The 12787-nt window shown below is 44.7% G+C and overlaps 1 protein-coding gene across 1 annotated transcript in view; it reads left to right on the top strand.

Annotated features, from left to right (window-relative positions):
* LOC130128375 (fibrocystin-L-like) overlaps window positions 1-12787 on the top strand; it is a 68743-nt gene that overhangs the window by 31251 nt on the left and 24705 nt on the right. Inside the window, exons 37-42 of the mRNA XM_056297995.1 lie at window positions 6-217; window positions 6849-7824; window positions 9185-9433; window positions 10496-10645; window positions 11342-11516; window positions 11851-12007. Coding sequence (XP_056153970.1) covers window positions 6-217; window positions 6849-7824; window positions 9185-9433; window positions 10496-10645; window positions 11342-11516; window positions 11851-12007 — 1919 coding nt within the window. The remainder of the gene's footprint in view (window positions 1-5; window positions 218-6848; window positions 7825-9184; window positions 9434-10495; window positions 10646-11341; window positions 11517-11850; window positions 12008-12787) is intronic.

Genomic DNA, 12787 nt, shown 5'->3' with positions numbered 1-12787 from the left:
TGTAGGTTCCCATCGTGCCACCAGATCCTCCCCAGATTGCATTTCCTCCCAGGGAAACTGCAGCCAACCATCCAATCAGACCACAGATGGCCTGAGCTTCAGTCTCTCATCCTGCGCCACCCCCATGGTCCACTACATCTCACCTCACCAGGGTACAACTCACCAGGTCATCCACATCCATGGTGTTGGCTTCAGTGACGTAACCTGCGCAAATGAGGTCAGAAGGATTTTTATGGTTCAACTGATTAGGGTAAACATACACAAAAACAGATTTAAATGCAAAAAATAATCATGTCGAAAGCAGAATATTTTTCAAATCCAATTTCAAATGTTTCATTAAAAGTGTGTTATTTCAGTGGTAAGGGATCTGGGCTTATTTGAAATATATTTTGCAATTTATTGACAAGCAGCATAAAAGACGAATTTTCCAGACATTCCTTCTCAGGTGTGTGGGTTAAAGCTGAAATCCGTGATTTCTCTGATTAGTCCCGCTCTCCAGCTGGGAGAACTATGAACAAGGTGTAGGCGCCATTGTCGTTTGTGTGCTGTCAGCTCAGTAGTAAACAGTTCCAACCTTTGTAAAATTGGCATCCTCGTACCAAAGTTAACACGAGCAATCTTAAGTATTACAAACTACACCAAACTATATGGGAACACTTTTTTACTGCAATATGGATTGTAGAACTGGTAGATTAGCTGTCCAACAGAAGCATCATCACATCAACCTCACTTTTGAATCCTTTTTCCTGTTTGAGTAGCTAGTTGTTTGCTACTGCACCAGTGTTCATTTTAACTACAGCTGGGCGATATGGCCTTTAAATAATATTGCGATATTTTTAGGTAATATATATCTCAATATTTTGAAATCTCCTCTAAAGCACTTCATAAATGCTTGATTTAACCCTTTGATGCATACAATCACACCCGCAGCATGGTGGCCCAGTGGTTAACACTGTTGCCTCACAGCAAGAAGGTCCTGGGTTCAAACCCCAGGCTACCCCAGGTTCTTTCTGTGTGGCGTTTGCATGTTCTCCCCGTGTCTGCGTGGGTTTCCTCTGGGTACTCTGGGTTCCTCCCACCATCAAAAGACATGCATGTTAAGTTAATATTCCTGTCTGTGCCCCTGACTGAGACGTGACAAGAAGAACTGGAGTTGGTCTCCTGGTGCTGCAGGGCGGCTGCCCACTGCTCCTAGCTACAGTGTGTGTGGGAACGGGTTAAATGCAGAGGATACATTTCCCAATGGGGATTAATAAAGTACATCTTATCTTATCTTATCTTATCTTATCTTATCTTATCTTATCTTATCTTATCTTATCTTATCTTATCTTATCTTATCTTATCTTATCTTATCTTATCTTATCTTATGATGAGTGTAGTAGTCCCTGCAGTATATGTCTGCATTAAAACGTTCTTGCTTATATTCATCAGTGTTTTCTATTGAAACAATTTTAGACTTGCATGCAAAAAGGGGGAAATCACAACCAAGTTAAATTTAACAAAACAGCATTTAAACCAGGAAATTGCACAGATGGCTTTTAACAGCTGTTAAATAAAAATACATAATGGAATGGTGTAGGTCCACACACTGTAGCCTAGTTCTATGGAGCTCAAGTTCAACAAAGACTTAATGTTACAATGTTACAATTTCATTTAGCAGACGCTTTTATCCAAAGCAATGTAATGTAACACAAGCAAGGATCTAGTAAGGAGACAACAACACAAGTGCCAAAAACTAGGTTCAAGTCCAAGAGGACAAATAGGTGTCAACAGGCAGTGCACAAAAGCAATGCATAGGGAGCATAGAAGTGGGTTTTTTTTTTTTTTGCATTTTTATTAATACCATCAGGTGTTGAGGTGTTTGTGAAAGAGTTGGGTTTTTAGCTTCTTCTTAAAGATGGAGAGGGACTCAGTGGATCGAATGGAGTTTGGTAACTCGTTCCACCACCGGGACACTACAGAAGAGAAGAGTCTGGCTAGTGACTTAGAGCTCCGTTGTGGCTGAAGTGCCAGGTGCCTGTCATTGGCAGAGCATAGTGAGTAGGACTGAGTGTAGACCTGAATGAGGGAGTTCAGGTAGGTGGGAGCTGTTTTAGTTGCTGTTTTGTAAGCGAGCATCAAGGTTTTGAATTTGATGCGAGCAGCTACTGGGAGCCAGTGGAGGGATATGAACAGCGGAGTGACATGTGCTGTTTTGGGTTGGTTGAAGACCAGATGTGCCGCTGAGTTTTGGATCATTTGCAGAGGTTTGAACATGCATGTAGGAAGACCTGCCAGTAAGGAGTTGCAGTAGTCAATGTGTGATATTACAAGAGCCTGTACCAGGGGTTGTGCTGCATGCTCAGATGGGTAGGGTCTAATTTTCCTGATGTTGTACAGGGAAACTCAGCATGACCAAGCAATCAAGGCCACGTGAACCTTTAAGGTTAGTTGGTCACCATTTATGACACCCAGGTTTCAGGCAGACTTTGTGGGCATGAGTTGGGTTGATCCGAGTTGTATATTGATCTGTTGTTGTAAACATGGTCTGGGTGGGATGACAAGGAGCTCAGTCTTAGATAAGTTAAGCTGAAAGTGGTATTCTTTTATCCATGCAGAGATATCAGCAAGGTATGACAATATCCGTGCTGAGACTGTGAGGTCATCTGGTGGAAATGATAGGAAGAGCTGGGTATCATCAGCATAGCAATGGTATGAGATACCATGGGAGTGGATGATTGCACCAAGTGAGGTGGTGTTGAATGAGAAGAGAAGGGGACTGAGCACTGACCCTTGAGGCACCTCTGTGGATAAGCCGTGTGGTTTGGAAACTTCTCCCCTCCAAGATACTCTAAAAGATCTCCCTGAGAGGTAGGACATGAACCAGTGGAGGGCAGACCCTGAGATACCAAGCTCAGTGAGTGTGGAGAGGAGGATTTGATGGTTAACTGTGTCAAAGGCAGCTGACAGATCTATCAGCAATAAAGCTGAGGACTGACCAGGAGTTCTAGCCAAACACAGTAATTCCATTACCGACAGGAGTACAGTCTAAGTAGAGTGACCCCGCTTAAAGCCAGACTGATTCAGATCATACAGATTGTTCTCAGAAAGGAATTCAGACTTGGTTAAAGACAGTGCACTCAAGTATTTTTGATAGAAAGGGTAGGAGTGAAACCAGTCTGTAGTTTTCAACCTGGGCTGGGTTGAGTGTAAATTTTTGAGCAGCGGGGTGACCCAAGCTTGCTTAAATGCAATGGGGAACACACCCGTTCTAAGCGAGGAGTTGATGATGTGTGTGACCACAGGGTTAAGTGCGGGGGAAATGGTCTGTAGGAGGTTGGATGGTATTGAGTCCAGTGGACAGGTAGTGGGACGAGAGTCCAGCAGAAGCTTGGAGACTTCCTCCTCGGTCAGGGGGGAGAATGAGGTGAGTGAGGCACTGTTAGCTGGCAGCCGCAGACAGAGTTGGTCAGGCTCAGAGAACTGGTGGCAGAAACCTTATCCGTAAAGTATGAGGTAAACATGTCTGGGATGAGTGGAGTGGAGGTCAGAGGAGGAGGCAGATTAAGGAGTAAGTTAAAAGCATAAAACATTTTTCGAGCATCAGTGGCACCACAGATCTTGTTCTGGTAGTAAGTGGTCTTAGCTGTTTTTAAGCTGAAGGAGAATAATGCTAGGAGACACTGATAGTCACTGAAGTCAGTGAACTCTCTGATTTTATGCCATTTTCTCTCTGCCGCTCTGTGTCCTGCCCTTTGCTGTCTGATGACCTCAGTGAGCCATGGACTGGGGGGTTACAAGCAGGTTTGGATGCTAGAGCAAGCAACCAAAATTTTGGCAGAGGTTGCTAAGAGAGGAGGCTAGTGAGGAACAGAGTGTGTCTGTAGCCTCATTGACAGGGAGAGAAGAGAAGTCATTATGAGAAGGCATGGAAGCCAAGACCTCATTGGAAAGCTGGGTTGGTGTAAGGGACGAGATGTTTCGGCAGAAGGAGACCATTTGTGGAGGAATGTGAGGATGTTCCAGTAAGGAGGCTGTGAATTGAATAAAGAAGTGGTCTGACAGATGTAGGGAGGTGACAGTCAGATTTGCTGCGGAGCAGTTCTGAGTCAAAATCAGATCAAGAGTGTTGCCTGCTTTGTGTGTGGGAGGGGTGGGAACCTGTTTGAAGTCAAAAGAGGACAGAAGAGACAAGAAGTCAGTCACTTGGGGTTTTGTCAGTTGACATATGACATATGACAACCAAATAGCTTAATCGGAGCAGTAACCATGATTGCATGGTATTCAAAGGAGGAATTTTTGCTTAGCGGAGAAGGCTTTGTGAATTTCCAATCTTTGAAAATGAGAACACACGTACCGCCTCCATGCCCAACAGGATGAGGTGTGTGTGAGAAAGCAGAGTCAACTGAGTGCAGCCAGTGTGGCAGTGTTTTCTGGATGTATCCAGGTTTCGGTCAGGGCTAGTACCTGAATGTCTGACAGATTAGCAAGTGCTTGGATAAATTCTGTTTTATTTAGAGCCGATTGGCAATTCCATAGGCCAAAAGTAAAGGAGGAGTGAGTAGAGGAGGCTTCCCTGAGTGAATAGAGGTTCTCAGGGTTGCATTGTCTGCGACAGATGTGATTTTTTTTGATAACCTTGAATGACAGGGATGTCTTTGTAGCACATGGTGGGTGAGGCATGCAAGGAGAGAAAATAGTAGAAAGTTGCTTGCCTGATCTCTCTTATAAGTTCTCTTATAAGTTTTTAGTGAAAATCCCGCCCCTGTCTGATTTTCACAACAAAGGAAGCAATAAAGGGCACGACCCGTGTCAGCTGACCCACCTATTGACAAGCGAGAAACCGTCCAGACCCACGGCGCTATTTGTTATCCTCTGTGTGTCCATACATCAGTTGTGAGCACATCCTACCAAACGTCCCGCTCCATGAGTGAGTGACCACAATTTGAGAGGCATAGCCCATAGTGGCAGTTGCATGCACGCCATTGGAAAAACAGAGCTCAAAGCAACAAACCCAATGCTGTTTCTTTTTGGACCCAATTGTCTACCGCAGTCTTCTATTACCTTTTCCGAACTCCATTCATCCCATCCATAATCCAAACCGCTCATCCTACTCAGGGTTGTGGGGATGCTGGAGCCTTTCCCAGCAGTCATTGGGCGGCAGGCTGGGAGACACCCTGGACAGACCACCAGGCCAGACACCTACACCCACACACACACACACACACACACACACATTCACACCTAGGGACAATTTAGTATGGTCGATTCACCTGACATGCATGTCTTTGGATTGTGGGAGGAAACTGGAGCACCTAGAGGAAACCCACACAGACACAGGGAGAACATGCAAACTCCACACAGAGGATGACCCGGGATGACCCCCAAAGTTAGACTACTCTGGGGCTCAAATCCAGGACCTTCTTGCTGTGAGGCAACCGTGCTAACTACTGTACCACCATGCTGCTCCCAAGTGTTAGCTTTTACAAGCAAATTCTATCCAAAGGACAGAACTGTTAAGTGCTCATGGCTTATGAGCATATTTTGATTACTGCAGGGAAATAGGTGGGCTACTTCAACTAAGCTGGTGATCAGCTAACAGCATTCCATTGCTGTACAGTATGAGGAGCTAGTGTTACCAATGCCATTTTTCTGGACATAACAAAAAAACATGTATAACAGACAGGCAGCCATCAGCGGGAGGAGGCACAAATGAAAAAACACATCCACGCCGGATTCAACCTCCCAAGACTTTGGTTCAGTGTTTAGAGCAGTGGCCATGTCACTGAGGGCCATGACTCTGCAGACTTGCATTCAAACCAAACTCTGCACCAGCTGCATTCACTGATAAGTCCCCTCTCTCCAGCTGAAATTGTGACATTTGGCAAAATCAGCTTAGAGAATCCTTGAAAGGTGTGAATATCTGAAAACTCTGGGCATTCAATGACAAATGAGCGAAATGTTGCAAGTAAGTATTGCTGGGGTTTTAATCCTGAGTGTATGTCTTTCCACTTGCACGACAAGTCCAGCACTTAGCCTTTGAGAAAATAAAAGTGTGTACCCCAATTCCTCCAGTCATCAGCAGGTTAAACAGACAGGCACACACACACACATACATTACAGCCATGTGACACACGCCGTGCAGCGCTTCTTGGTACTTACTGACACCTCACAACAACAATTCTGCTATCCAAAACAAAACAGAGGGAACAATTAAAAATATAATAAGATCAGGATTTACTTATGGAGGCATCCATATTATCCCCTCTCTACCTGATTTGTATAAGGCCAATTTTACATTTCCAAACTCAACACGTGTAGAATCGCTTTGGCGCTTCACTTCTTTCCTTCGGTCCAGACTCTGTCCTTGTGTTGTCCCCAGATATAAAAACACACGCCTCACCTATCGCCCAGGAGAGTGGTCTGGCTGAGCGGGCGAGTGTATGTGATGTATGTATGTGAGTTTTTTATTTTTGTGTCTGTGAGAAGGAGCGGGCCATAGAAGAGAGCCAGAGAAGCGAAACACCAAAGCGAGTCTCATGCTGGCGGCTTAAAAAAAAAAGTGACAATTTGCACTCGATGTTGGCAATACTTATAGTCATTTACTACATCCCACGTAGAACAAGCTGCAATATATCCCCCCCCCCTAATTCTAACCGCTCAAAAAATTCAACTGCAGTATATGGAGAACGTCTCCAACCACGGCAAAGATTCCAGTTAGCATTATGTAACCTGACTCCATGGTCCAGATGGATAAAATAACTAAACATTAACAGAGGAACAAATCCCAGATTTCACCTTTAACTCACTCCATAAGATAAATGTTTTGATATTTCTCTGTGTGATTCGTAGTTGTCTGCTCCATCTAGGTGACAGTGGGAGGTCTTCCCTGCCGCGTGGTCAACAGCTCTCACACCGAAATCAACTGCAGGCTCAGCGCAGACAGTGGAGCCCCTATTGGCACCCCTCACCCTGTGGCTGTCAGAGTCAACAACCTGGGCAGCGCCATTGTCACGGTCCAAAAAGAGCTGGACCGACGCTACGTGGTTCTGCCGGTGATTGATTCGGTGTCGCCTCCTGCTGGCAGCCCCACTGGCTACACTCGACTCCACATCCAAGGCTCTGGCTTCTCAGAGGGAACAGTGACGGTAGCCAACACGCCCTGTGATGTCCTGTCAGTCAATTACACCCACGTTATCTGTGATACCTCTCCCTCTCAGCCGCGGGCTGGTGACATCGTCTTCCAAACAGGGAGGATCCGGAGCTCCTGCCACTCAAACTGCTCCTTCCTGTACTCTGCCTCCCTCACACCTACGCTTATCGGCATTTCCCCCGACAGTGTTAATGGTAGCGGCACCACGGTAACAGTGTCCGGGTCCGGGTTCGGCAGCAGTGTTGAAGGTGTGTTGGTTGTTGCCAGCTCCATAGAGCTGAATGTCACAGCGGTGACAGACGGCAGCATCACTCTCTGGGTTGATGCTCTGCCGGCTGGGAACCATGAGCTCCAGGTGATTGTAAGAGATAAAGGCCTGGCATCTGGGGAAGTTACCCTGAACAGCCAAGCTCAAGCGTCCCTCAGCCCAGACGTGGGTAGCACAGCCGGAGGCACGCCTCTTGTTTTCACCGGGAATGGCTTTGCTCCGGGGAACACAAGCGTGATGGTCGGTGACTCTCCCTGTGAGATATTGGAGGCGACTCCCGGGATGCTGCGCTGCCTGACCCCACCCCATGACGAGGGGCTGGTGACAGTGAAGGTCCAGGTCTTCTATGTAGAGTATGCGCCTCTAAACTTCACCTACTCGCAGGCACACACGCCTAACGTCATCGCCATCAGCCCTGCCACGGGTAAGTAGAGGACATGACACTTGTGGCAGGTCAGAATAATAGTTGCATCTGCAAAATGAGAACCTCTCAAGGAGTAAAAAAGAAAGGCCATTTGTAAATGGATGACCATGAATTTTTCAACAATACAATGGTTTTTAAAGGGTTTCACAAGGTCAAGGGTCATACAGATCTCAACCCATAAAAGATCAAGAAGCCAATGATTGTCCCGATTGGACTCAGAAGATTCTTTATCTGAAAAACCACAGAAATGTCTCAGGTCAGGGCATCCGGATAGCGTAGTGGTCTATTCCGTTGCCTACCAACACGGGGATCGCCATTTCAAATCCCATGTTGCTTGGACGTGTGTCCCTACAGACACAATTGGCTGTGTCTGTGGGTGGGAGGCCAGATATGGGTGCGTGTCCTGGTCGCTGCACTAGTGCCTCCTCTGGGCGGTCGGGGCACCTGTTTGGGGGGAGGGGGAACTGGGGGGAATAGCATCATCCTCCCACATGCTACGTCCCCCTGGGGAAACTCTTCACTGTCAGGTGAAAAGATGCGGCTGATGATTCCACATGTATCGGAGGAGGCATGTGGTAGTCTGTAGCCCTCCCTGGATCGGCAGAGGGGGTGGAGCAGCAACCGGGACGGCTCTGAAGAGTGGGGTAACTGGTCGGATACAATTGGAGAGAAAAAGGAGGGAAAAAAGCCACACAAAAAAAAGAAAGAAATTTCTCAGGTCAAATTCCTGTAAAATTCTGGATACAGTACTCAGTTCAAATTTATTATCATCATACTAAAAAACAGGGACAGTATAACGTTTCCTGACCTCTCAGTGGAACATACACACAGCATACAATACTGCAGTGGTATTTAAAACATATAATCATATTTTATATATGTATATATAAAAAATGCAATATATAATATATGAGTGGTGCAAATATGTAATAGAGATAGATGTAATAATGGCTCATAAATAGATCATAAAGTAGTTAAAATAGCTATATGATAATGTAAAGATATATATAGCTATAGATATATCTACAAAATATAGATACATAACAATAATAAGAAGATTGATAATAATAAACACTATCTACATATATGTAATATAGAATATACATTATATATTATAAAATTTAACACCTGAGTGGTTAAATGTTATCATGTTTACTGATATATAATAGGGTAGTTAATAACAGATATATGATAATAGAAAGATATAGCTGTGTATATATAATAATAATATTAACATTGTAAGTAGAATTGATTTCCCCTAGGTAAACTGACTGACAAACCGCGTAGCGTCTCTCAAGTAATCCATCGTGCCTGCTTCTCATTACCTCTCCTCACCTCCCTCTCTGTTTGCATCCTGTAGGTCCTAGCGGAGCAGTGATCACACTGACAGGAACAGGATTTGGCAGCGACCTCCAGCATGTGTCCGTGGTCATCAACCGTGTGCCCTGCAATGTGTCGACTGTCACTGACACGGCGGTCCAGTGTACTGCAGGTGAAAACCCAGGTGGGACGTATGCAGTCACCCTCCATCACCAGGTCAAAGGTCACGCCCAGTCAGACGTAGTCTTTTCCTATGAGCTGCTTCTCAATGGGGTCCAGCCCAATGAGGGTAAGTTGTGAGGTTGACCCTTTTTTTTGTTTTTTTTGTTTTGTTTAATAAATCAAGGCCTCCTGTTTTCTTCTTTGGTCATTCTGTGTTCGCAGGAATGTTATCAGGGCTCTGGCATTCTCTGCTGTTGGTTGTTTCAAATGTTGGTGATTTAGGTTTTGAAGCTTATTGTACTATTGAACCTATTACAAGTTGCCCTGGATATGAGTGTCAGCTTAAGGCCTAAAATACAAATGTAAAAAACTCTCAAACATTATTTAGTATAGTCAACAAGGGGCGCTAGAGAGAGAGAGAGAGAGCGAGAGAGCGAGAGAGAGAGTTGCCTGTCAATGTGTCAGTCATTTTCAAGCAATTAAACATGAAGGCATTATGAAAATATCAATCTCATCAGTATTATTCTACAAGACTCATATCAAATACTCCCAATATACTTATGTGATATATGATGATACTGTTCAGAACAAACAAGGTTTTAATACTGTGAAAATGTGATCTGGTAAAAGTAAAATATTTGAATATATACATAGGTGGCACGGTGACCCAGTGGTTAGCACAGTCGCCTCACAGCAAGAAGGTCCTGGGTTCGAGCCCCAGGGTAGTCCAACCTTGGGGGTCGTCCCAGGTTGTCCTCTGTGAGGAGTCTGCATGTTCTCCCTGTGTCTGTGGTGGGTTTTCTGCGGGTGCTCCGGTTTCCCCCACCATCAAAAAGACATGCATGTTAGGGTTAATACTCCTGTCTGTGCCCCCTCTGTGCATGGCAAGACGAACTTGATTTGGTCCCTGGGTGCTGCACGGCGGCTGCCCACTGCTCCTAGCTACACCGCTAGGATGGGTTAAATGCAGAGCATAATTTCCCCACAGGGATTAATAAAGTAATAAATATATATATATATATATATATATATACATATGCATGACAAAGAAGCACTGTAATTTTGTTTTTTCTTTTTTTCAATAGGCTTTATTTGTGACATTTGTATCTGACAACTATCACCCCATGTTACTTTGTTTCATTCAGATTTAAATAATGTTGAAAAAGCTCCTCTGCTCGCTGTCACACAGGCAGCTTCGGTGGCGGTGCTCTGTTGGCGGTCCAAGGCTCTGGGTTCGACCCTCACAACTCCAGCGTGCTCATCTGCGGGGAGGAATGTGAGGTGGACAGAGAAACGTCGACGTCCACCCGTCTCTACTGTCAGTCTCCGTTCAACAATGGTGCGTACGAGAGGGTGTCAGCTTCTGTTAGAAATAATGCTGCACCTCTAAACCGGGACAAACAAAGTGCACCGTATAAAGTAGCATGTCTGTCAAAGTTAATTGCAACCAACATGTCTTCCCATTCAGGTTGTGGGTGGTGTTGATTTCCCACCCTGCATCTAAAGAACATGTGTATTGGTCTGTTATGTCAGGGTGTGGCTTATGGAGGTATTTCTGTTTGGAAAGAATGTTTTTCGGCTGGGCTTTTGTGCCCAACCAGTCTCGTCTTAAAATAGCTGAACTTTATATACGTTTAAGCTTGGGCAAGGTTGTTTTTTTCTTTCTTTGCCTTGTGTTCCCGCCATGTGGAATGTTCTCAGCATGGTAGATAATAACAAGCATGCCAGATAAGACAGGGACTCGTCACGGGTGGAGAAACATCCAAGGCTACAACTGCTGTGCAAGCACGCATCCTGATTCTTGCTGTCACTTTATTGTTCTGCGTGTGTGTCCTCCTGTCTGTCTGGGGGTTTCTCCCGTGTGTTTATTTGTGCGGTGCGTGTGTGTGCACATGTGTGTGTGTGTGTGGTGTGTGTGTGTGTGTGTGCCTGTACGTGTGTGTGCGCATGTGTGCATGTGTGTGCATGTGCACATGCATGTGTGTGTGTGGTGTGTGTGTGTGTGTGTGTGTGTATGTATCTTCTCTGCCTTCAGGCACTGAGTCAGAGGTGAGCTGCATTGTTGCCGTCATTAACCGGCTGAATGCAGTCAACATATCAAATGGCTTCACCTACAAATCCCAGCTTACTCCAGTAATCACTGCGGTGTCTCCACGCCGTGGAGGGACCGCCGGAGGCACTAGGCTCACGATCACAGGCTCAGGTTTCAGGTACGATACAGGAGGACTTACTGCATTGAGCGCATTGTGTTCACGTGACACAATGCTGCAGAAACCCCAAATTATGGGTCTGTTGCTGGAGAAATTAGATGCTCAGTTAACTGATTGTTTTTTGTTTTCCTCATGTCCAATTTGCTTCCATTGTGTTTCATCTTCTTTTACTCAACAACCATTATGAAAAGAAGTACACTCACTATTCTGTATTTTACCATAGTCACTAAAGATTACCATGAACCTCTCGTCCCACTTTACACCTGTTCACTCACCTTATTTCAACTATTGGATCTCATTATAGCCACTCTTTCTTTTTGTTTCCACCATACAGCGCTAACAGTGATGAGGTCAACGTAACCATTGCAGGATCTGTATGCGATATCCAGTCAACCAACAACACACACATCATCTGTGTGACCAACGCTCAGCCCAGGTCTCAAGAAACCAAGGTTCGGGTCAGCATTGGGGACCAAGGCATCGCCAGAATGGTAAGACAGCTCAAACGATCTAGATTTTATTGACCCATTATTTCTTTTTTAGAAGTGTGCCATCAGGTGGACATGACTGCATTCGTTTTTAGCATTGGCAGCAGGGCGCCTGAGTGGTTAGAGACCATCCTTGTTCAGTTTCCTGTGTCAGCTCTTATCTGTACTGCTGAAGTGTCCTTCAGCAAAACAATTAATTCCTTTGATCTTCTGATCTATTGTCCTGGATGTGACACAATAGTTTAAGCTCCCTGAAGGTGTGTGTGTGTGTGTGTGTGTGTGTGTGTGTGTGCGTGTGTGTGTTTTTTTTTTACTTACTTCATTGATTTTATATATATATATATATATATATATATATATATATATATATATATATACACTACCGTTCAAAAGTTTGGGATCACATTGAAATGTCCATATTTTTGAAGGAAAAGCACTGTACTGTCCAATGAAGATAACTTTAAACTAGTCTTAACTTTAAAGAAATACACTCTATACATTGCTAATGTGGTAAATGACTATTCTAGCTGCAAATGTCTGGTTTTTGGTGCAATATCTACATAGGTGTATAGAGGCCCATTTCAAGCAACTATCACTCCAGTGTTCTAATGGTACAATGTGTTTGCTCATTGGCTCAGAAGGCTAATTGATGATTAGAAAACCCTTGTGCAATCATGTTCACACATCTGAAAACAGTTTAGCTCGTTACAGAAGCTACAAAACTGACCTTCCTTTGAGCAGATTGAGTTTCTGGAGCATCACATTTGTGGGGTCAATTAAACG

This window comes from Lampris incognitus, chromosome 18 (genome assembly GCF_029633865.1).
Source record: "Lampris incognitus isolate fLamInc1 chromosome 18, fLamInc1.hap2, whole genome shotgun sequence".
NCBI classification, from domain to species: Eukaryota; Metazoa; Chordata; class Actinopteri; order Lampriformes; family Lampridae; genus Lampris; species Lampris incognitus.
Note: the sequence above shows the minus strand (reverse complement) of the source record. Positions and strands in the feature narration are given on the sequence as shown.